This window comes from Muscardinus avellanarius (genome assembly GCF_963383645.1).
Source record: "Muscardinus avellanarius genome assembly, chromosome: 4".
In the NCBI taxonomy this organism is placed as follows: Eukaryota; Metazoa; Chordata; class Mammalia; order Rodentia; family Gliridae; genus Muscardinus; species Muscardinus avellanarius.
The window spans coordinates 156,574,625-156,600,043 of NC_137789.1; the positions used below are offsets into that span (position 1 = coordinate 156,574,625).

The 25,419-nt window shown below is 46.4% G+C and overlaps 1 protein-coding gene across 1 annotated transcript in view; it reads right to left on the reverse strand.

Moving 5' to 3' along the window:
- ADAM12 (ADAM metallopeptidase domain 12) overlaps positions 1-25,419 on the reverse strand; it is a gene marked incomplete at both ends in the record, with an annotated part of 329,128 nt that overhangs the window by 91,156 nt on the left and 212,553 nt on the right. Inside the window, 4 exons of the mRNA XM_080694881.1 lie at positions 822-893; positions 1,921-1,986; positions 10,511-10,697; positions 24,817-24,893. Coding sequence (XP_080551007.1) covers positions 822-893; positions 1,921-1,986; positions 10,511-10,697; positions 24,817-24,893 — 402 coding nt within the window. The remainder of the gene's footprint in view (positions 1-821; positions 894-1,920; positions 1,987-10,510; positions 10,698-24,816; positions 24,894-25,419) is intronic.

The following is a 25,419-nucleotide window of genomic DNA, read 5'->3' on the forward strand; positions in this document are numbered from 1 at the left end:
ATACCTCTGGGCTACACTCCCAGACCTATTTTATATTTTATCTGGAAACAGGGTCTCTTAAGTCAGTGAGGCTGGCTTTGAACCTGCGTGATCCTCCTGTCTCAGCCTCCCAAGCGCAGGGATTACAAGCATGCACCACCATGCCCGGCAGGACAGACACTTTAGATAGACAGACAGTATCACCATTTCCGTGCAAGCAGCGGTAGAAGGAGCAGTTTGTGGTGAATATCCCCAGGGTGGACAGGATTTCCAGGGGCTCTTCCAGCCAGGAAGTTGTCTATATAAAATGTTGGTTTCTGACCTTCTTGTTCTCAGTAAGAGATATTCCTGTAGTTGGCTGAGCTGAAAGCCAATTTCTATGTCCCAGGACAGCGGAGCCCATCTGTCCCTGACAGATGAGAGCCCAACCTCAGGGCTACATTGACACAGGACTGTGCTAATGGCATCCACCACACGAGGCCTGGGGAAAAGCCCAGCTCAGGAGTTCTCAGCAGGGTCCAACGCATCCCGCAGGGGTCTTGGACCTGGCTGTGGAGTCCAAAACCTCCTTAGAGTGGAAGTCTGCAGGGCCAGAAGAGAGCCTGGAGGAAGCTGTCCCTGAGAACACCACAGTTTAGATGCCGTGGGTCAGCAGCTCCTGAATCTGTCCCTGGACCTGGGAATCACATGCTCAGAAGCCAGGATGCTCAGAGATTCAGCTCAGGACCTGGAGGTGGAACTGGGTCTCCCCGCTGAGGCAGGTGCGCATGCTTAATTCTCTCAACCTCATTTCCAAACATTTACATGATCTGAGTGATTTAATTACCCCAGAAAGAACTTACCTTGTCAACGTGATTAGCGATCTCTATTAATCGCTGCTTAACTTTTTCCAGATCTTTTCCTTGCTTCTGAAACTTAACAATTTTAAATGTCAGCATTAATAATGGCAAGAATATCAATCAAGTCTCATCTTCCCAGCTCCTGAAAATGTGAAGTCTTGGGCTTTTATAGACCACGTGCGGCCTCCTTGGTGTATCATGGAATGAGCTTGCATCCTGTGGAGTGATTTCCCTGGCTGGGGACTCCCTGAAGTTCGCCCAAGCCAAAGTGCTCATAAGACAGTAACTTCTGCAATTTTTCCAGGCTCATAAATTAGAGAGCCAGTGACATGTCTTGGCAAAGAGAAGCTGGACAACAATGAGGCCGTCCAAAGCCATTTTTCATGTCATCGACTTGATTTTAACTTGCTGAGAAATTTTCTTTTTTATTTGTTTTTAAAAATTAAATAGTAAAAGCAAGAGAAGGTTGCGACAACATTCAAACAATGAAGAAGATATGGGTAGAAAGTTAATAAACTCCCCATTCTCTACTCTAATCTGACCTTCCAGGATGGAAACAGCTTTTTGAGCAATCATCTAGTCTACTTCATTCATGTGTGTTGAATGAGTCCTTGAGAAAATGTCACCTATTCATAATATGTCCCTGAGACAACAAAGGGACAGAAAAGACAATCTAAAGGAAAACTAATTTAAATTTAATTTAAAAATCTACATAAGTACCAAGCCATACCTCTGAGAGCAGGATTTTCTAGCCATGTCTCTAAAACCTCTATCCACCCACCCACTCATTCTTTTGTTCTGGTTTAGGACATATCAACTCTTAAAAAATTCAACTTTTTCCCACAATCTAAAAATTTTCATAATTTCCCTCAGAGCTTAGCTGCAGAGAAAGTATTATGTTTTTTCCCCTGTAGGCTTTGCTACTATTTTATAACATCAGAAATATTTTTTAGTACTTTATACTTAGTGTTAGAAAACGACTTTTTCAATAGGTTGTTCCTGATACCTTTAGGACTGCAAAGGAAATTAAGTAATACCTGACTAAACATTTCCCCTTTTCTCTTTTAACCAACTCTACTGAAAAATTTCAAAAAGGTCTTACCTCTCGGTTGTCTGCTACAATAACCAGCTCTACATACTTGGTTGTCTTAAGGGTCTCTCTTTTACGCTGTCAAAAGTAAACACAAATTGAATTTCCCTTAAAACCACATTGGGATTTCCAGAACACTGTCAATGTCTCTCCACTCAACCATTTGCAGGAGGCTCTATCCCCACTGGGCCCCTGGCCCCCATCCCATTAGAAGTTGACCTCAGCCCAAAACACTTGTTTTTGTAAAACCTTCTCAACATAGGTGATTCATTTCTATTTCTATCTGGAAGATCCTAGAAAGGAGTTTACTCTTCCTGTTGGATCGTTGACTACAGAACAGAAAAAGTCAAGACAATTATTAAAATGAGTCTGTTGACAAACTAAACCAAAGCTCTCTGGAAGGGAAGCCGGCCAAAGACCACTGCTTCAGACCGCAGGTAGCACGTGTAGAAGCTGCTAAAGAAGGCCTGGGATTCGGTGCCTGTGTGTGCCTTCTTTTGCCTTTTGAATCCTAAAGTACCTGTTTCATGATTTGACAAAGGTGGAGGAGAGTATACTCTGAACAGGAACCGCATGGCCCTTCTGGGAGGACACTGAGGATGCCATTCCAGGGAGCTGTCTTGTGGCTGCTCTGATCACTTAAAAATGTAGTCAGAAACAGAGTGCAAGACTGGGGTGGTCTGGAGAAAAGGCCACAGCCTGGCCAATAAACACAGAGGTTAAGAAGGAGTTGCTGGGGGCGTAAAACATAAAGGAACAAAAAGAAATAGAAAAGAACCAGTGGTGTGTGCGTGGGGGGGACCGGATATGCCGCTGGGGAATGAGGATTTGGTCAGAGTAGAGTTGAGATGAACATGGAAACTATATATCAAAATTCAGGATGGAGACGATTCAGGCAGCAGAAATATGGAGTCCATCACTTATAGGGCAGCTTCTGAAGTGGGTAACATTTTAATCAAGCTTCCTCGAAGAGTGCTCACGCTCTTCTGTGAATTACTGGGCAAATCCCAGAGGCATGTTCTAAGAGAAATAAAGCCATTCATGGAGGGTGGTCTCAAAAAAGCGAACATTCAAAACAAAACCCCAAAGCCTTCTGTTTCTGCAATAACACGCAGTCAGAGGAAGTGGGAGTTGACTGGGTCTTGAGTTTTCTTGCCTGAAATTGCTGGTTTATGAGTTAAGTACATACAGGGCTCCACTTGAAAACCTGCGTGTTCTAGCCGCGCTCTCAGACAAAAGCAAAAGGGTCTAAGTATGCTCTGAGTCAGATTTCCAGCCACATAATCCTGAGGGAAACATCTTTTCTAAAACAAATCCCCAACAGTCTGGGATCTTCCAAACATATTTTTACAAGAAAAATGTTTGTATTTTAGCAGTGTCCCTACTTGCCGCCCAGCTGTGCTGATTCATGAATTTAGGTGTCCCTAAAGAAATCCGGAAATCTCATGGAGGAAGGGGAAAATCAAGCACCACGAAAGGTATAATTTCTCATATTTTTACAATGTCGCAAGGAAAAAAAACCATCAAGTTTTGTAGCTGTGTGTCTAGGCAGGATTTGCAGTGATAATGGTGTACTCAGAAAGAAAATATTTACCCCCCCATCCCCCATGTACTTGGGCCCGCATGACAATAGACACTTTCTGGTAGTGTGTGGGTCTTCCCCTTTTCTTCACGGAGGGGTCCAAGAGTAAAAATCTCTCTTTTGCCCACAATACCTTGATTAACCACAAACAAATTCAGCTAATCACACAGAAGAAAATACAGCCCTGGAAATGAGAAAAGTAAGTTAATCATCCTTCGAAAAACTCACTGAAAGCGTCCTGGCATTCTGGCTGTTTAGACGTTCATGCTTTTCAGACTGCAGAGGGAGAAATCAACAACCGGGGGAGATTTCCAACTGGCCTTGGCTCATCATTTAGAAAATACACAATTCCAGATAATGAAAACAAACACATGAACACAATTTCCCTGTCTCTGCAGTTTTCAGAGAAGTCCAATTTTTCTCATGAATTCAGAGAATTGCAAACTCAGAAAGAAACTTAACCACATCATAATAAAAAGCCACGGGGGTATGGCCCGCTCGCGGCTACGAAGGTTTGCTCTCACTTAGAGACGGGCTTAAATTACCTCCACATGATCTCTACCTAGCTGGGCTATCTAGTTTTTTTTTTTTTTAAATCATACATTTAATTTGTGATGTAGAGAGCGATGCTTCAAACTGGTTGCTCGACTGAATTTTTACTTTGGCGTTATAGACAAAGGCTGGTCCCCAAGGGCATCTGAGTGTCTGGGAGTGGCCCAATAGTCCCCAATCCAAGGTGGGGGCACAGGCATTCTTTGAGCCTTGCTCAAGAGAAAACCAGTTCCTGAGCTTTTAAAAGTCATCTCAGCCAAGTTCCCAGAGACAGACTATCCCCAAGACAGCGTGCAAGGCACTCCAGCACGAAGAACTTGGCCTACTTCAAGATAGAAGAGATCAGGGTTATGGGAAGTTGTCACTGTGATCTTCTTCCCAGGGGTCAGACCCTCTGCAGAGCCGTCACTCACCCCCCAGAATCTACTGGGCACTTGCTGTGTGCCAGGCACTGTGCAGGGCACTAGGGAACCACGGACAGAAAAGACCAAAGTTAGTGTCTCCACACTGCTCATATTGTCGTAGGTGGGCAGAAGAAGAGTGATAATAAAGAACTAAAGAAAATTAAAATCCAGCAGTCTTTGAAAAGTGCAGCAAAACCAGTGAACAGGGTTCTGCAAGAGAACCCTGATGGTTGGGGATAGGGGCTCAGTGAGCTGAGACCCGAATGATGGAGAACAGGGATGTGCAGGGAGTGCTGCGGGGACAGCCATTCAGGTGGGCGGAGTTAGCAACAGCAGAAGTCCTGAGGCTGGGGAAAGCCCAGGGACCAGACCAGCAGCCCGCAGCTTGGCTGGAGCTGGGGGCCAGGTAGGACTGTGAAGAGGGCCAGGTCAGTGTCTGGGAGAGGAGGTGGAGCAGTAACTAGCAACTGAAGAGCAGTGGGAGCCCCTGGATGCGAGACTTAAGTACCATTCCAGCTGCTGGGAGGACCGCGTGGCCAGGGCAACGAGGGGCTGTGCAGTCACCCAGGGATGCGGGGGCAGCTGGCCAGGGTCTTTGGAGCCACGATAGAGCTGCCCAAACATACTCAAGTCAGGCGTGATGTGCCAGGCAACAACACAGCCTAAGCCACAGACCCGGGGCTACTGTCTCCAGAGCTGGCAAGATCAGCCAATTAGATGAATCCAGAGCTTGGTTGAGCCAGGCATGGTGACGCACACCTGTAATCCCAGTACTTGGGAGGCTGAGGTTGGAGGATTGCAGGTTTGAGACCAGTCTTGGCAACTTAGCGAGACCCTGTTTAAAAATAATGATAAAAGCTGGGTGTGGTGGCGCATGCTTATATAATCCCAGTACTTGGGAAGTGAGAGAGGAGGATCACAGGTTTGCAAGCAGCCTTGGCTACTTAGTGAAGCACTCTGCAACTTAGTGAGACCCTGTTTCAAAATAAAAGAATAAAAATAGGGCTGGGGGGTATAGCTTGGAGCTAGAGTGCCCTGGGGTTCAATCCCCAGTATTGCAAACATAAATAAATAAATAAATAAATAAATAATAAAAAACAAAAAAAAGTTAAAAGCCAATAGGGCTGGGAGTGTTGTACCTCAGAGGTAGAGTAGCCCTGGGGTCAGTCCCCAGTACCAAAAAATAAAAAATAAAAAGTAAGAAAAAATTGTTACCAGCTCAGCTTCACATTGGCCTCGAAGGACATTTTATGCCTATTTATGATGGAACCCTGAACTCTGTTGGTGAAGGGGTCTGCCCATGACGGCATGCCTGGGGACAAGCAGGCTGGCTGTGCCTGCACGGGACAACCTCTGCGCCTGGCTGTTTTGTGGGCCAGCAACACTAACAAGCAGGCGAGACCCTGTACCACGAGAGAGTCTGGGTCTCACGGACTAAATGTCAACAAATGGGGAGCAGCAGACTGAGTCCAAAAATCTAATGGCACAAAGGAAATCTGTTATTTGTTCAGAGTTTTAATGAATTTGAGTGGATAGGAATCACACTTGCAAACGCAGGGCCCCAGCTGACACTCGCAGATACTCAGACTAGAAATTGGCCTTGCCTCTCCGTCGCCCCACCCCACGTCAAGATGGGAAGGAAATCTTGTCAGCTACTTCTCTGACACCAGATTAATATTTAGAATATGTAAAGAACTCGAGAAACTTAGTATCAAAAAAAGCAGTAACCAAATAACCCAATAAAAATGGGCTGTTGAAATGAATAGACATTTCTCAAAAGAAGAAATACAAATGGCCAACAAATATATGAAAAAAATATTAAACAGCATTAGTAAGCAGGGAAATGAAGTCAAAACTACCCTGAGATTGCATCTAACTCCAATTAATATGGCAATCATTGAGAATACAAACACTAGTTAGTACTGGCGAGGAGGTGGGGGAATGGGTAGGTAGGGATGTAAATTAGTACAACTACTATGGAATTGGTGTGGAAGTTCCTTTAAAGAATAGGCTATACCACTCCTTGGCATTTTTTCAAAGGAATTGAAGTTAAAATACCAGCATGATACATGCATACCCATGTTTATTCAGTTATAGGATAGCTATCGTAGCCAAAATATGGAACCAACCTAGTGTCCATCAACAGACAAACGAATAACACAGTGTGGTGCTTCCACACAGTGGAAATGTACTCAGCCACGGAGAAGAACAGAATTATATTATTTGCAGCAAAATAGATGGAACTATAGAACATTATGTTAGGTGAGATCGGCCAGACTCCCAAAGTCAAGAGTCACAGGTGTCATAGGTTTTCTGACATATGTGGAGGCCAGAGCAGAAATAAGAGGCCAAAGGGACTTCGGTCAGATGAGGAGAGAGAGCAGGATGGAGGATGGAGGATGGAGGATGGAGGATGGAGGATGGAGGAAGAAACAGTCACATAAGGTTACAGCCACACAAGAAGGTTTCACTACAGTCTCACTAACACGGATGGGGCGGGAGCAGGGAAGCGGTGTGCAGAGAGACAGACTAAGTGATGTGTGCTGCTCCCATTGTATCACTTTGAATCTCACTATGATGCATAGTCCACTGCACCAGTAAAAGAGCGTGTGTGTGCGCGTGTGCACACGCGTGTGAATAGCCGAGGCAGTAACAGAACCTGATCAGTTCTCTTAGAGACCCGAGGATGTTCATGCTAGAGAGGAATTAAATATGCCTCCGATGGCTAATGAACTTTTGGGTGGCTCTGGTCATCGCGTGAGTCCCTGAGACTCAGCTCTTGTTGGGTGCTGCTGTACTAGAAAACACCGTCAGAGCACACGTTGGCTCCTGCCCAACGGATACGATGGGCTGCCTGAAGCACAGAAGCTCGTGCGCCCGTCGCCCCCAGACCGATGCCTCTGAGGGTGCACTGCAGCACCCACCTGCCTGGCCGCCTGTACATCGCCAGTAGCCAAAGGCAGCAGCTTTCATAGTGCCTCGTAATTATCCTTGCTAATGGAGGGGAACAATGGTAAAGATAATCCCTAAAGAAAGGATATTTTAAAAATAATTTCCATTTGCCTTTGGGATGTATGAAGTGATTTTCTCCAGTAGCAGATTTAGTCTATGCCTCCCTTCTGGCTTGCCGAGGCGGATCTTTAAATTAGTTTCCATTCTTGAATGCATAGCCAATGGGGAGAGTCGGCGTCCACACAGGTGACCCAGAGCCAAGGGCGTTTCGGGCGGGGCTTAAATGCCCACCGTGGGCTGTGATGCTCTTTCTCTCTTTCTGTGCCTTTCCGGAAGCAACTTGGGCTCTCACTAAAATCTAATGTAAAGCCTTGTAAAAATGACAAACAATAGCTCAGGTTTATATTATAGCTGGTGTACACTCCCAATGTAGATTGATTCCTCATGCTCCGTGAAGAAAAACGCAAACATCTGCAGAAAATGCGCAGCGTGCGAACCAATCTTTGCAATAGTTAACGTTTAGTAGAGGCAGGAAAAGACTGGGAAAAGGCAAGTAGCCCCGGTGCGGCATAAACAAGATTAATTAGCCGCAGTCACATTGATTTTTTTTTTCTTTTAGTATAAAATAAAGGCATCATGATTTCGGCAGGTAAGCGGCATATAACTTGAATGTGTGCCTTTCATACTTATTATAGTTGTTATCCAATACAATCTTCTAGGTGATTCTGATTCCCAACTATTCCACTTAATTTGAAAATTATTTTATTTTGGTACCATTTTCATTATATTCACACAGTTTAGGTCAAGGACATTTTCTCTTGCATAAAAACAATTACCACAATTTCTGGAGCGGTAGTGAGAGAGGAGCTGAACTGCATGGGTGCCCTCTCTTTTCAATTTAAAGGTTCATTTACACTTCAATATGCATTATTAACAAAACAGCCTCGTTATTCAGCTTCTCTCTATTTCTCTACACGTCAAAACAACTGGAGATTACTGTGCCGATGAGACTTCTAGAGAGCCGTGCTTAAAGAATTAGAATATGGTCGGCAAGTGCAGATCGAGTTTGTCCTTCTAAATGACATGACAAACATATTTGAGTTTCACTTAAACCATCAAGTTATAAATTGCGTGATGTGGGGGGCAGGCATTCAACAAGGTACTCAAAGCACAGAGGCTGGGAGACAGGAAGCCAACGCCCTGTCTGCTCAGGATGGGTAAAGCCGCAGCCCAGTCCCATCTTCTCCAAAGTCTGGAATCAAAGGCCAACACCTCAGAAAAGTGAAATAAAAAAATGCGTAGGAAGGATCCAGGGGTGACCTTAGTGATTCCAACCCTTAAGTCTGTCACCCAAGAGGGTTGGGAGTGGGGGAAATATGGATAGAACAATTCTTAGTAGCTGCTGCTAGTGAGTTTCCTCCTACTTTCTCCTCTTCCTCCTCTTCCTCCTCCTCCTCCTCCTCCTCCTCCTCCTCCTCCTCCTCCTCCTCCTCCTCCTCCTCTTCCTCCTCCTCCTCTATTTTCTTCTTGGTACTGGGGATTGAGGCCAGGGGTGTTATATCTCTAAGCCACACCCCAAGCCTTGTTTTATTTTTTTAAATTTTCAAATAGGGTCTCACTGAGTTGCTGAAGCTGGGGTTGAACCTGAGGTCCTCCTGTGTGTGCCTCCCAAGTACTAAGATTACAAATGCGTGCCACCATGCCCAGCTTGGTGGGTATTTTTCAAGCTTTGTTTTCTGGCACTCATATACAGCCTCCCCCACTACACATCAATGTCAAGCTGAATCCTAGTACCTGAAGGGAAAGCTCTTCTCTCCTGTAATGGGGGAAAAAAAAAAAAACCCAAGAGGTTTCAAGCACCTCACATAGAAAATGTTGGGAGCCCAATAGGAGAGGAGATGAGGGCCAGGCAGGCAGAAAACCCTCACTGAAGAACTGCATGGAAAATAAAGGCCAGGAGCTCAGCTAAGAGCCTTTTAGGGATACAGGGCACTCTCCATAGGTATAAAAGGACAATGAGAAGAAATGTAGGATAAGCTTGACTGTTTGAACTGAGAAAAGGGGTCCAGAGAGAACCAAGAGCTATGTTTGTAAAATGAAGACTGCTAAGCAACGGTCTACTCCAGGCTAGGGAGACAAAAGCGAGTTAAGAGACACGTAGAGAACATGTTTGCGTCCGGTCAAGTATCAGCACAGCGACATCATCTTTGATTATTTTTGTTTGATTTCTTGTCAATTGAGCATCAGGATATCCAGACATAGAAATATCAGACACAGTCGATCATTTCCTTGCTGGTGTGCTCATTCAATTCAGGGCCTTCAACCCAACTGAGGAAAGACCCCTTTATTCCTTGCTACGGGAATGCCACTATGACCTGGTAGACCATAATATGGGATGCCAGGGGCAGGTGGTGTCCCATGGGAAGGAAGAGACAGACAAGTCTGTTTGCAGCGTGGACTCTATGTTTGGAAACTTCTTTCCAGTGCTGGGGTAGGAGGAGGACCTTCCACGAGCAGACTCAGATACAAGTGGCCAGAAATCTCATCTTGCTGCCCAGTCCCAGGAAGAGGCCAGGGCAGGCACCTGGTCTAAGCAAGGCTCTTTATCAAACAACATGAACAAGGACTCGGCGCCCCTCTGCCCAGGCAGGTGGGAGAAGACCGAGCATTTTTGTAACCTCTGAGGAGAAGCCCCTAACTGCAAAGCCGACTGTGGAGAAGCAGCCTCAATACAGCCTTCTCCTCCACTGGGAGGAGGGCAGCCAGAGGGGCCAGGGGCCGCTGGTGTCTTGTTTGCTGTGGTTGTGGCCAGCCCTGGGACTTGGTCTAGCACTCATGGTCATAGAAGGCAAACGATGATAACTTTGTCACCTTCTCACCCTGGGGGTGTGACTTGGCCAGCATATTTTAATGAGTCTGAGACAGATTTACAAGACAGAGATGGAGATTGCATCATGCTCTCCCACACGATGCCCGCTGTCTCCTGACAAATGGGGATTCTGTTTCCTCCACACAACATCTGGATGGCAAGATCTCTCTGGCTTCCCTAGCTGGGTGTCCATAGCTGGAGCGCCCAGCTCCCCAAACATGTGCAAGTGGGTTCCCCTCGTACCCTTCTGGATGGCATCTGTGAGGGTGGTTGCAGGATGTTATCCGCAGTGAGGCCTGACGTGTTATGAGGCGATCCACAGGACCCCCAGATTCTCCTCAGGTGCTCTGCTTGGAAGAGTTTGTATCGGTTGGTGGCATTTTCCATTGGTTCTAAGATGTAGGTTTCATTTTGAAACATGATAAGTCCCCTGTTGAAAGATAAGAAAAAAATGTTAAATTATTTTTGTGGTATTGGGGATTGAATCCAGGAGCATTTTATCTCCAAGCTTCACCCCTAACCCTTTTTTATTTTTATTTTTTTGAAACAGGGTCTAACTAAATTGCTGAGGCTGGCCTCAAACCTACGAGTGATCCTTCTCTCTCAGCCTCCTAAGTACTGGGATTGCAGGCATATGCCACTGTACCTAGCTAAAAATATTAATTTTTAAGGACCGATTCTTGCTTATGAACAAGATATAGCTAATGCCCAGTTCTTAATGAGGAACAATAGAAGTATAGAAGGAGGAACTGTAATTGATTCATATGCTTAGGCTTTAATCAGAAAGGACATTTCTGTGCCAGGTGTTTGCACAACTTCATTTTGCAAGCCTTTTAGAAAGCAAGTCTGAGGAGGTTTTTTTGTTTGTTTGAAATATTTTACAGTAAAAAAACAGATTGCATTCTACCTTTATGTATTTTCTTCTTTTTTTATGTCTCAACGATATGCTGGTAGGAGAAAGAGTCCCGAGAGAGGATGTCTCCTCTGCCAGCAACTGTATCTGAATTATCAAGCACAATTCAGATGGGAAATATTTCCTTTTTAAAAGCAAGCCAAAATACTTATCCCGATTATCCATATTTCCCAAATATCAGAAGAAATTAAGATATAAGGATGAGTGCCAATTTATATATATTTTTTGTATTTTACTTATTTAATTTGAAAGAGATATACAAGAAACCAGTGTAAGTATTCGGAGCATTTAAACTTCTCCCTGTAGGTTAAGGTCTGGCCTCAGGATGCAAGGGGCAGCTCTTTATAGATCCAAGAGACATCATACAGTGGTGCCAGCCGCCCAGCTGAGAAGCATCTGGAGTTCAGCTTTGCCACTATTAGCGCTGTGATCCGGAGTGGTCCCCTACTCTCATGGAACCTTGGCTTATGCACCTGTAAAATGGGCCTTGTAGTAGCGACTTCTCAAGGTTACTGTGTGGTTCAGTAAGAACTTCTAGCCCAGCAGAGAGCCCCGTCAGTGCCTACATGGCGAAGCTTCTCTTTATTATTAATAAAGGCAGGTCCATGAACTTGGCTGCTGTTCCTGTGTTATTGCAAAGACTGACAGTTTAGGAAAGTCCCACACTTTGTTAACATATCTGCCTCTAGGAATACTGGCCATCTGCGGCTTCCCAATATGAAACACAGCATGCAGAAGATAAATATACTTCTGGGACCGGCAATAACCAAGAAAGAGCTCTCTCTGAGCCAAGAGTTAGGTAGAGACTCTTTCTTGACATGGACAAATTCGCTTAACATTCGAATGTGCAGAGATGATGGAGATGGTGCTGAGCCATGGCCGTGACATCTGTCTGACCTCTGGAGCTCAGAGCGGAGGCGCTGTCCTACCTTTGGAGGCAAGCAGCACTCCTCTCAGGGTATCAGCTTCCTATAAGCGACATGGAACACTGGCTCCAATGTTAGTTCCCCTTTCTCTCTTTTCCAGTGTGGGACAGCAAGGTAATTTAAAAGGTGCTGGAAGAACAGCGTCCATGGGAGTGAGGGCAGTGTGCGTTCACAGCAAATTGGCAGGCCCACGGATTCTACACACCTAGCGCCTTACGTGACTTAACACAGTGACCGCAATGTCTTCCCTTCAGAAACACGCAATATTTTCATGCAAAAGCCACCTGACTGTAAATGGACACTCCTAACAGTACTCAACCTTTTCTTTTTTTGAGACACAAACCCCCTCAGACTCTACCAAAATAATTCATAGATGCATTATGTATCAACCACAGAATTTTCTGCATAATATTAGCAGATTCAGATCTAAGGAAAGGTTTTTTATGGACTATAGGCTCAGAGCTTTAGTTCTAGTGCATAATGTATACTAAGACCGGGGCCCTTCAGGAGCAGCTGAAGAGGTGGTGCGCACTACTGCTTCCCCCAGACGACCTGAGCGCTCTTGAGGGGAGGCGCCTGGTGAGGGCTCCCCGCCATCACTATCACTCATCTCTTTGCTCTGGTCTCTGCTCATCCTCTTCTTAGTGATGCCCCCTGTAGGTGACTACTTAACAATTCTTAAATTTTAACAGAATGGCAGTATTTCTGTACTCCAATGGCATAGAAGGAAGAGGTCTGAATTGTACCTATCTTTTTTTTTTTTTTTTTTTTTTTGGTGGTACTAGGGCTCCTGGAAAACCTTATACTTCTGGGCTACACTCCCAGACCTATTTTTATATTTTTATTTGGAAACAGGGTCTCTTAAGTCAGCGTGGCTGGCTTCGAACCTGCGCGATCCTCCTGTCTCTGCCTCCCAAGTGCGGGGATTACAAGCGTGCGCCACCACGCCCAGCATGAATTGTACCTATCTTGAACAAGGCTGATGAGCACATGCCTACTAATAAATCCTGCCTTAGGGAGTGTCACAAGTCATGGGAGAAACAGAGGGGCCACATCTGGGATGCTTGTTCCCTGAGAAGACAGTAGCAAGACCCTGGGGCAGTTGGAAATGATGGAGAACTAAGTTTGCATGACCCTGTTCAGAGGTGTGTGGAGTCCATTATGGTTTGGAGTAAGTGAAAATTTTGTGGCTGTTTTCAAAGCTCATTGACTGATTACAAGTGATTATTTGCAGCTGTTTTATCCTCTCCGTCCCTAATGAGTATCCACAAGTATCTCCAAATGGATCAATCAGGTAGGAATTTGATCATCATTTTTTTTTTTTTTTGTGGTACTTGGGTTCCTGGAAGCCCTTCTACCTCCGGGCTACACTCCCAGACCTATTTTTACATTTTTTAAATTTGGAAACAGGGTCTCCTAAGCCAGGGTGCGCAGCTGGCTTCGAACCTGCGCGATCCTCCCGTCTCTGCCTCCCAAGCACGGGGATTACAAGCGTGCGCCACCACGCCCGGCTAATCATCAGTTTTGTGGCTTGGCTTGTGTCTTTTTTTTTTTTTTTGAGCTGTAGTTTGTGAAATAAAACTTACCTTTTGAAGTTTACAATGGGTAATGGGGATTTTCACTTATTAATGTTGACATTAAGATGGCCAAATTCAGAAAGAGAACTTTAAAAAATAGGCCAAATGGAAATTAACACAATTGAAAGGGAAATTGAGATTTGCTAGAAAAGGGACTTTCCTACCCTCTACCTCTATTATCTTGTACCCCATTAAGATGTATGACTACCATAGACACACAATTTGCAATAGTCAAAATATGGAACCAACCTAGGTCTCCATCAACAGATCAATGATTGCAAAATTATGGGAAATACAAACAGTGGAATTCTACTCGGCAATAAAGAAGAACAAAACCATGTCTTTTGCAAAAAGATGGAAAGACCTGGAGAACATCATTTTAAGTGAGATTAGCCAAGCACAGAAAGAGAAGGGACATATGTCTTATCTAATATGCGCAAGCTAGGGAGTATTAGGAATACCGGAGGGACTCCAGAGAATGAAGGGGAAACCTCAGCAAAGCCCGAAAGGAGGGGTTGGGAGGAAGAAGGCTGAGGTTAATAAATGGAAAAGCTACATTCATTCAAATATGTGTATACATGTGAATATAACATAGTTAACCTGGACACTCAGTATAGGGAGGGAGGAAAAAGAGGGAAGTGGGGGGGGAGGGCACCAAGTACTGTGTATATATGCCATTGTCAATATGATCCACATTATAATGTGAGACTATAGTGCACCAATAAAATAAAAAAAATAATATATAAAAAGATGTATGACTACAATGCACCAATACAAAATTATAAAAAAGAAAATGGCACCAACATTTCATTTGTATTGCAATATCTTCTCTTTTTTATTGACTTAAATAAGCTGAAGACTTACAGTAAAATATGTCACTGCGTTCTATCATGAGAAGCAAATTACTGAAAAAAAGTCTTTCTACTTAGTGGAAATTTTCTAGAAATTGTTCCTTGGTCATAAAAATGTTCTCATATCTCCTCTTATCTTCTAAGTCATCCAAAGGCCAGACATTGAGAAATGAGGGTGAAGGCCTTCCCTTTGCTCCACACAATTGGCAGCCTAAAATACAGAATAATTAAATAATTGCCTTGGACTACCTCGGGTATAATTAATCATTGAGCTGTAACGATTGCTGGAAACAACCGTGGATGCAAAATTCATGCACTCGGGGGTTTCTGAGATATAAAAATTTGATGTTCTCACAGCCCTCTCTGGCCCCAAGCTAGATAAGGGTATGTAACTTACATTGAATGTCAGAGATAGTTAGTTGTAAATGTAGAGTTGGAAGAATCTCAGAGTATGGAATTTAAGTCCAGCCAACTTTGAATAGGGGGTGCCTCCATGTTTGGTGGATAGGAAGACAAAGCTCAGAAGACAGTCTCCAGTGTCTCAAAAGATGGAGAGCATGGGGGCCTTCTGTAGAGGGACAGAAGGAGGAGGACACTGCCCCAGCCATTGTGGGGAAGCCGAGGCCAAGTTCTGGGGCCACAGAGCAAAGGGATGTTGGGGTGCCGAGTCTAGCCCTTAGGTGCTCTTCCTAGAGTCTGGGTTCTGGCTGGGCTCATTACATCTATGACCTCACTGATCTTCATGTAGCTGTTGCCCCAGCCATTATCTCTACCATCCAGGGTGCCCTGCTGGCTAGATGCAGAGCCAGGAACCCAACCTGGACCCGTGTGTCTGAGGCTGAGGCTTCTCAATAGCCCCTGGACACACACACATGCACACACGCACGCACACGCACACGCACACGCACACCTCCCCCAGCCTGCCTTTGAGACAGGGACAAGAGTGTGGATTAGACAGAAGTAGCAGAGAGGTCCAGGGAAATGACCGGCTGCTGTGAATGGGCAGCTGTCTTTTAAAATTTAAAAATCCTCTTGCTTTTTTCCTCTCTTGAATGAAAATGAAGAGGCATCTATTAAAATTTTAAGTTGATTTTGATAGGTTTCCAAGCGAAAACTCAGGAGATCTGTATTCCCTCAAGATAAGTGCGGCCCTTCTAAAAATTCAGTTTTAATCTCCGAAGCAATGGTGCATCCGGCAATAAGGCAGCCTAATGCTGTTGTTATTACAATTTCCTTCCTTCTCCCAGGCAAGGAGGATGGAGGTGCATGATTCGGGCTACCTGTAATAAGATAATGATTAGAAAATGCGAATGATCCTGGTTAGTTCAATATTCAACTGCTAATTGAATTTCCTGGGAAAGGACCTTTGGTCTCAATATCGGGCTGTCAATCATAAGTTAGAAAGGCAGCTGGCATGAAATTCAATTTTAGGGCTTCTTTTAGAGGAGCTCATGGGTAAAAGTGATATCCCACCTCATATGATTGATAAACAGGGGTGGCAGCAATATTAGTGAGCGCAGAAGGCTCACTGGAGGCTTCTTTTCAATAATTTCCATATGAACAGCTCATGGAAGCAGGACAAATACTCATCCCATCCACATGCCAGATGCAGGCACCCACGGTCTGGTTTCAAATGCTACAATTTCAGGGTGGGGATGCTTGAGAAAAAAAGGTGGAAATTAAACTATTAGAAAGGGTGCATGTGTGCGTGTGTGTGTGCATGCATGTGTGCGTGTGTGTGTGCGTGCATGTGTGTGCGCATGTGTGTGTGTATGTGTGTGTGTGTGTGTATGTGTGTGTGTGTGTGTGTGTGTGTGTGTTACTGGGACATTCGACTTGTTGGCTACACCCCACAACCCTCTTTTTTTTAACTTTGAAATGGAGTCTTGCTAAGTTGCCGAGGACTTTGCCAAGTTGTTGAGGTTGGCCTCAAACCTGGGATCCTCCTGTCTCAGTCTCCCAAGTACCGGGATTACAAGTGTGTGCCATGAGGTCTGGCTATAAAAGACTTTAAAAGGAATTCTTACAGGTTGAACGTCCCTAATCCAAATATTCAAATACCCTAAATGCACATAAATCTGAAGCACTTCTGGTCTCAGGTCATTTAGATACAGGGTGCCCCATCTGTAGAGGCACATCAGTAACAATCATGGCAGCTGTGGAGAGAACAGCCTGGTAGGCCCTCTTTTTAAATAACAGCTTTATTGAGAAGTATTTGCACACCATTAGTTTACCCTTTCAATGTGTGAAATTCAATGGTTTTTTAGAGTACCGGCTTCTGCAAACATCACTCTAATTTCACAACATTCTCATCACCCCCAAAGAAACTCTGTACCTCTCAACAGCCACTCCCCTGGCCCCATGAACAGGCCCGGATGCATTCTTTTCCTTAGTTCTTATAAAGCAGGTGGCAAGAACTGGGTTTGCATTAGTAAAAGAAAAATAGGGATGAGAAGCCGAGGGTACTGTGGGATGCACAGTGTCCTCCTAAAAGACATATTTCAGTACTAATCTCTGGTGCCTCTGAATAGGACTTGATTTGAAAGAAGAGTCTTTGCAATTGTAACGAAATTCGGGATCTTAATAAAATGCGATCATTCTAGATGAGGGTGAGTCCAATGATACATGTTCTTAGACAAGACAAGAGGGGACACCCAGGGAAGAAAACCAAGTGAAGACGGAGGCAGAGCTGGAGGGACACATCCACAAGCCGAGGGACACTGGCCTGGCAGAGGCCACCAGGGGCTGGGAGCGAGGGCCCCGGAGGACTCTCCCTGGGAGCCTCCAGAAGGAAGCAGCCCCTCCAGAACCCTGGACACCTTGACCTGTGGTCTCCAGAGTAGCGAGAGAGCGGTGCTCACTGGTGCCGAGGAAAGCTCTGCGAGCCGTGGCCTGCTACAGCAGCCCGAGAGGGCCAGCCACACATGGGCAACAGGAGGGCTAAGAGGACCTGCCTCCCCAGCCTCTCCCCGCCCTTATGCACAAGGTGCCAGGTGTGTAGCAGTTGAACGCCTGCAGCCAGGTGACCAGCTCAGTGCTGAGGTCTTGAAGGGAGAATGGTCTTGAAGGGAGGATAGTCCTGGTGAATGCCAGGAGTAAGAATGCAGGCATTAGGAAGGCCAGGGGGTGGGGGAGAGAGAGAGATGATAGAGATAGAGATAGAGATAGAGAGAGAAGGAAAGGGAGAGGGAAAGAAAGAGAGGGAGAGAGGGAGGGAGGAAGAGAGGGAGAAGAGGATATATAAAGATGAACAGGGAGTCTGTAGGAGGGTGGGGTGCTGGATCTTGGGGTGCTACGCAGGCGGCCAGGCTCTCTTGGCCCTGATCACTGCTCTCAAACCTGGGCGGTCGGCCTTGCGGCTCACATTGCACACACTCTTCGTGTGGGTACTGCTCCTGTGAACCTTCCAACTCCCAGCCCCCAGGACTCAGCTCCTGCTCTGCCCCTTCCCTAAGCCTCTCTCCTGACCAGATGGAGGCCCGCCCAGTCCACCTGCTCCTTGTCTGCAGTTGCTGGTGCCACATCTCTGGCCTGTCAGGGCCAGGCACAGCCACCTGCAGGTGACCTCCCGGCTAACGTGTGAGCCCCGAGGCCCTTCAGCACTGCCTGAAGTTCCGTTAGGGCTCGGCTGCCGAGTCGCTCAGGAGTCTCACATAACGTCTGGCTTCTTCACACACCCAGGGAGTAGATTCTTTATTTCTTTTGCTTTTCTCAGCACCAGTATTGGGACTGGCCTGATCAATAGGTGACCAGTAGGTGAGAGAGTGATCGATAAACATTTGTGGGAATATTGTTGAACAAGCATGTAAGTGGATGGGAGGCTTTGACGTGTGGGTCCCGGAAAGCAGTGGTGGCTGTGATTGTGGGAAGGTGCAGGATCGACAATGTGACCCAGTAGTAGGGTGTATTATTATTATTATTATTATTATTATTATTAATTATTATATACTTGGGATTGAATTCAACTCCTGAGCTATACCCCAGCCCAATTTAATATTAATTTTAAAACAGAGTCTCATTACTTGCTGAGGCTGGCCTCAAATCTGCAACCCTCCTGCCTCAGCTTCCTAAGTACTGGGATCACAGGTGTGTGCCATCGTGCCAACTCCAGCAGTAGCTTGGAAGCAAGGCATGCTGGATTGTCGGAGGCCCATGAAAGGCAGATGACTGTAGTAAGCAGAGTGGAAGGCGATGTAGGAATCCAAGGGTGAGGTTGGAGGAGCGTGCATGGGGGATGAGGAGAGATGGGGTGAGGTGTCACCCCGAGGGGACAGCATGCAGGGCTGGAGTGGCCAGGGCCATCCAAAGCTCCCTAGGGCTGAGCTTAAGGGCTTGGACCTTGAATGGAAGAGAGGTTGGCTGGGGAGCCATCTCAAACCCGCCCAGAGCACTGTGGACTTTGAGTGTTACACTGGGCTTATGTAAAAGCTTAATCCTATTATAAGGAAGGAAGGAAGCGACCCCCCCCTCCCCCCCGTGGCAGTTTCAAGCCAGCCACACAACCAATATTGCTTTGGTAATAAACTGGATATTAGTAAAGTCATTATGTAACAGTGTCAAAGTTAATTTATAGTGTTAACCCCATATATCCTTATAGCAGATTCCTTTCCACTAGGATTCTGAGACCCAGTGTTGCTTGTTATAGAATCACTCCATTTCCATGGTTGTACCTTAATAATCATATTTTAAATTAGCTCCTAGTGCTTTACATCACTCCTTTATGTTAACAACGAAACTAACCTATACACGTACCATAGATGCTCATAGACTATTATTGCAAATTTGATTTCATTACCACCATCACGAATCCCTTATATAACAGTGGAAATTAATAACCCATCTTTAACTAGTAACATTATAGGATTTCAATGATACTTCCAAAACTATGAAAATGCAGATTACGAGGACCTTCATTTTGACTCTTAATCCCTCCAACAGATTTTGAACCAGGAGCAGCGCAATGACTTAAAGTTGATAATCAAGTGGTTCTACCAATAGAAATGCCAAGCCGCATATTAATTTCATCTGAAGATGTGTTACATTCACGAGCTATTCCATCATCAGCATTGAAGACAGATGCAAATCCAGGACGTCTTAATCAAGCAACCTTAACACCCAAACGACCAGGTCTATATTGCAGCCGATGCTCAGGAATTTGCCAATCAAATCATAGCTTTATATCAATCGTCCTTGAAGTTGTTCCATTAAAACACTGGGAAGGGCCACGGGGCCGACCTTGGCTGTCCTGGGCAGGGCAAAGCACCTTGGAGATGACACAATGGGCTCCGGATCCCACTGTGACTCCACTTGGGTCCGCCCAGCATGTCCCAACACCTCCATGGGAGGAAGAGGGAGGGAAGAGGTGCTTGACCACAAGTCTGGAGAGAGCCAGCGGGGCCAGCTGGACAGGGGCCCAGGGGACAGATGTCACAGGGACAGAGGTTAAGGCTAAAAACTGGCTTTACTTTCACTCTAGGCCAACTTCTTCCTTGTTATTATCTCCTGTACCTTAAAGAGTCTTACAGTTGTTTTCCTGACCGGGGCCAAGGTTCGCTGGCCCTTGCTGGTATGATTGGAACTCACATATCCACTGCTAATTAATTACCATCAGTAACACACAGGTTCTAGGACAGAGCAATGTGGGGTCCAGTCTCTGCCTTCTCAGAACTTGCAGCCCAACAGGAAGGTGATGGCAGGGTCACTTCCAGGTGCCTGATTTGGGGAGAGTTTAGACCTCTTGGCCATGGTCCATTTAGGCTAAGAATGTAGAGAAGCTGTAGCCATCCGGGTCAGAGAACTTCAGACTGGGGCCGAGAGGGGCTGGAGAGGCTGGTGGCCACATGGCCCCTCTAGCAGCAGGCCTTCCCTGCTCTGCAGGAAGGCCCTAGCTCCTTCGCACCCTCTCTGCCCGCCCTCTGTCTTCTTTTCCTCCTGTCTTTTCTCCTTTCATTTTCTCAGCTAAGACTTCTACTTGGATTCCTTCAAATGTGCCAGTGCATTTGTTAAGTTATAAACAATTGTGCTGTGTCTGTGCGGCACTTGCTTTACAGTGACTGCGTTTGTCCTGACCGCTAAATTGCAAGTTATTATTTTCATTAAAGTGGTTATCCTGGATTCCTTGCACCGTAACACGGATCAATTCTACTCTTTGAAAAATAAATTGATGACTGTTTTTAAATGTGGGCTAGAAATAATCCTGCCAGTTGTGTTGTTATATTGGTCTTTACTATATAAAATTTGGTGGTAACCATCATGGTACACAATTAAAATCAATAAAAATCTTTCAAAGAACACAATGATGTGTGCAGTTATTCTCATAGAAATAGTCTCTCCTCTTCTCATTTGATTGTATTTCTAAATGCATTCTGTACTGCTGTCTACACGCTTGAGCCGCAGTGCTGGGAACTCCAGCTTGGAACGAGGCAAGTGTCAAAAACATCTCCCTGGAGCCTGTGAGCACAGGCGGGTGGAGGCTGGGCAGGGATGGCAAGCCACTGCCAACAGGTAAGGATGGGTGCCGACCACCTGACGTAGGCAATAGTTATAAAGTACCATCTCTGCTGTAGGAACTGTGGTAGATGAAGAAAGCCCACCTATGATAACCCAGGGCCAAGCTAGGGGGCCGGGGAGGTCAGGGCGGCTGCCTGGAGGAGACATCATGTGGCTTGGGCTTTGATGGAAGAGCAGCAGATCTTCCAGAGTCAGAAGGAGGTGGAGGGACAGGTGCATCCCAGCTAATTGACAGCAGGGTTGATGGCAGCGAGACATATGTGGGACATGCTCTGGACACAGCTAGAAAACTGTGCAGGACCAGGGTTTCTGCCTCCAAGAGGAAGATGGAGGACTGGAAAGAAACTTGCCTTCAAATTGTGCAAAAGGAACAAATACAAACAGGGAACTGGAACAAGCCAGACTGGGTATCTGCTCGAGTTTTGCCCCTTGTTGCCGGGGACCGTGAAGGAGGCACACAGTCTGCTCCTCTCTGCAAGTGGAGGAACCTAACACCCGCTCATGGCTCCCGTGAGCGCTGTGGGAGTGTCCAAGAGCCGGGGCTTGGCCTCACACCCAGCTCTCTGCCGAGGCTTCCTCCTAGGATGGGCCCCGAGGAACATGTTTGTCCCTGCTGTGCCCCTGGACCTAGAAGAGCGCTGCCTGGGAGGTGCCCAAGGCAGGCGTGCCAAGTGGATGGATGAGTGAGGGGCGAATGGCTGGAGAGAGGCACAGGCAGGCAGCCCACCTCCTTTGCTGCTCAGGAGGGCAGGCACATTGCAGCTCAATGGGTCACATAAACGGGAGGTCAGAAGTGCTTTTCAAAAGCAACACATGGGCCGGGCGTGGTGACACAGGCTTGTAATCCCCGCGCTTGGGAGGCAGAGACAGGAGGATCGCGCAGGTTCGAAGCCAGCCTTGCTGGCTTAAGAGACCCTGTTTCCAAATAAAATATAAAATAGGTGTGGGAGTGTAGCCCAAAAGTAGAAGGGTTCCATCCCTAGTACCACCAAAAAAAAAAAAAAAAAAGGAACACATGTGTGCAGAAACACGTGCGTGTGTTTGCTTCCATGATTTGGGTCTTTCCTGACTTTTTGTCACCTGAGAGAGGTGACAAAATCAAGCTGTAGAGTGCTGTGTACGAAGTGACTCTTCTTATAAAAACACAGAAGGCTGGGTGCGGTAGCCCACGCTTATAATCTTAGTGCTTGGGAGGCTGAGGTAGGAGGATCACAAGTTTGAGGCCAGAGCATGGTACTTAGCAGGATCCTGTTTCAAAATTAAATTTAATGATGATGATGATAATAATAATAATAGTGGTAGTAGTAGTGATTATGATATAATAGAGCATCAGAAGGTGGAGCTCAGTAGTAGAACATCCCTGGGTTCGATCCTCAGTTATGCACACACACACATGCACGCACACACCAACACACACACACCAGCACACACATGCGTGCACACACACATGTGCACACACACACGCACGCACCAACACACACACCAAGACACAATGCACACGCACGCAAACACCAACACACACACACACCAACACCAACACACGCACACACACACGCACGTGCACACACACACACACATACACATCAAAGCACATAAATGCCCCAAGTCCCGGCTATGTGTTTACACACAGAGTGAGGGGCGGGAGACGTACACCCCAGTCGTTGCTGTTTTTACCTGAGTGTACAGGAGTGAAGAGGAAGAGCTTTGTGTACATGTTCCTAGATTCCAGTGGCTACTTGAAAATAAATCAGACGCATCAAACACTGGGAAGGACGCGCAGACAGGACAGGGCTGGAGTGGACATCAGGCGGCCCTCTGAAGGGCTACGTGGCAGGTCTGTGATGGGTGAAGCACAAGTCTCGTGCGCTCCCCACACGAGCCTGCCTTAGGTGCCGCCCCTGGAGCCGGCGTGGGGCCGAGGCCAGCGAGCACACGCCGTGTGCCGTGTGACAGGCAGGGCCCACCTCAGTGCCCGGCATGGTGGGGCTGAGGAGACGGAACGAGGCGTTTCTGTAGCATGGGTGGTTATGTAGTGGTAAAGGAATGAGCCAGCCCATGTGAGCTGAAGCGGGTGCTGAGCAGAGAGGAGAACTGCAGAACAGGGCGGGCGCCCTTCTCCACACTTACAGTCATGCAGGAGGCCAGGGCCAGTGAAGAATGGATGGTGGCGAGGAAGGACTCCTGTCCTACCAGGGAAGTGGGCTAGGTGGGGATGCAATTCTCATCAGAGGCACAGGACAAGGCTGGGAGCAGAGGGCATCATGGAGGAACGCTCCATCCTCAGGTGCACCTGACACCTCAGGGCAAATAAAGGGTCCGCCCTAAGAGGCAGCATCACACCCCTGCTGGCCCTGGCAGCGGGGCCCCTTTTCTCTGGCCTGGTGTTGGCCTGGCCAGAGGAGCCAGGCACCCACCAAACAAGCTGGGGTCCACCCAGGAGAATCATGGGCATGCTGCTTGTTCCCACAGGGAGGCTTATGCTGGGCGTGTGCAGTCTGAGGTGCCGATGCTGCCATATAAAACCGGCCCATCGAGTGTTCCTTCATTCAAGAGGATTTACTGGATACCTGCTCTATGTTGGGACTGATGCCGCTCTTCAATGAGGGTGCCCAACCGTTCCTCAGTAGCTGACGCCAGGCTCATTTATTAATGGCAGAATTATAATTCTCCAGCGTGTTCATCTCTGTGCTCATATCTGCAAAGCATTACTGAAGGGAGCGTGCACAACCAGGGTGTTGTGTGTGTGTGTGTGTGTGTGTGTAAGTGGCATACTGTATGTATTCTGGTGGTATAAATTATGCCCTTTTGTGGTATGTGCAGTGAGGTTGTGTTGTGTTGTTCTGTGCATGTGTTGTGCGTGCAATGCCTCATTTGTGGTGTGTGTGGCAAGGGTGTGTTTGTTGTGGCTCTCTGTGCATGCTCCTACCCTCTCCACTCCCACACAGAACTCAGGGTGCCGCAGCTAGCGCTGTGGCACAGAATGCAATTCTCTTTTCAACGGAAGCCAGTACTCTTCCAGGTCCTCTCTCTTCCCTCCTGCAGAACTGCATTCGGGTGCCATGGGCCCAAACCACCCAGGAATTTGAGGATACAAGCTGTTAGTTCACAAGCTCAATAAATAAGCCCAGTAAAAAGGCTGAGGCAGCTGGAAATTTGTCAGACAAATGGTTTTCCTGGGGAGCACATAAGAGCCGACTGATGGCTCGCAACTGTGATCTGGAGGGAAGGCGGCTGTGAGGGAAGTCCAGGGCTGGCCTGTCCAGCAACAGAAGGTAATTATTTCTTGCACTGTGCCCATAGCACAGCAGCAAGCCCCTTCCAATAAAGCCTATAATCAACTCACCTAGGTCGCTGTTAAATTAGTTCCTTTACTTTGTTTCCTAATGAGAAGAGGCCCTTTAAATTTTTTATTAAGTCAGCAGCTTCAACATTAATAACTAACATCTTACCTTTTAACATTAGGCGGATTATTAAGCATTGAAGCCATGAAAATGAAAGATGATACATACAACTTCAGATGCTGAAACTCACGTCCATTGCTCTCAGCCCACAAGCCCTTGCATTCAAAAACGAGCAAAGAACGAGAAGCTGAGATCCTGGGTGAGCCGTGCTGTTGTGAGTACAGGACCTTCTCTCTGGTGCCCAGGTGGAGGTGTGCCTGGGTTCAGGGCTCTGTCACTCAGTCCCAGTGCTTCAGAGTGCATGGCAAAATACAGATGTGATCTGTGGTTGGGATGTTTAAGACCAGAGCTGCCTTGGTCATGTCACTTACCTGAGACCAGAACAGGTGCTGAGGCTGACCATTGAAGCATCATCTCCTTGTACATGTCCATGGTAGTAACAATGACCCTGAAAGTGACAACCAGAAAGTCAGTTCGGTAATAATATCTTCTTGTCCTTCAATTCTCTCGACTTACTTTTAGGTATAGAATTTTCTTTCATATAAAATATGTAATTCTAAGCCTAATGTGACCTGGCTAGGACCTATAGTCAGAGTATCTGATTTAGTTATAGATTACCAATAGGGTTTTAACGATTATCCATTCCATTTTTGCCTCTCTGATATCCCATAGAAAAGCCCAGATGCAGAATCTTTTACACACTCTAGCACCAGAACAAATCATGTTGACATTACCATTTGACCCTCATGTACGTTGTCTGTTGTAATGAGATGAGGAACTGTAGGGATATCTCAGCACACTGTGAAATGTAATAAAAGGAGGCCTAAATGTATGGCTTATAAAAACAGAAAAGCAGATGAGAGGGAATGGAGAGGAAAGAAGGAGGGGACTGCACCTAATTACCCAATGGCGAGCTGAAAGTCTTTCCCAGCATGAAGGCAGAACAGGCAGGACTTTTAAGACAAAAGTGCCCG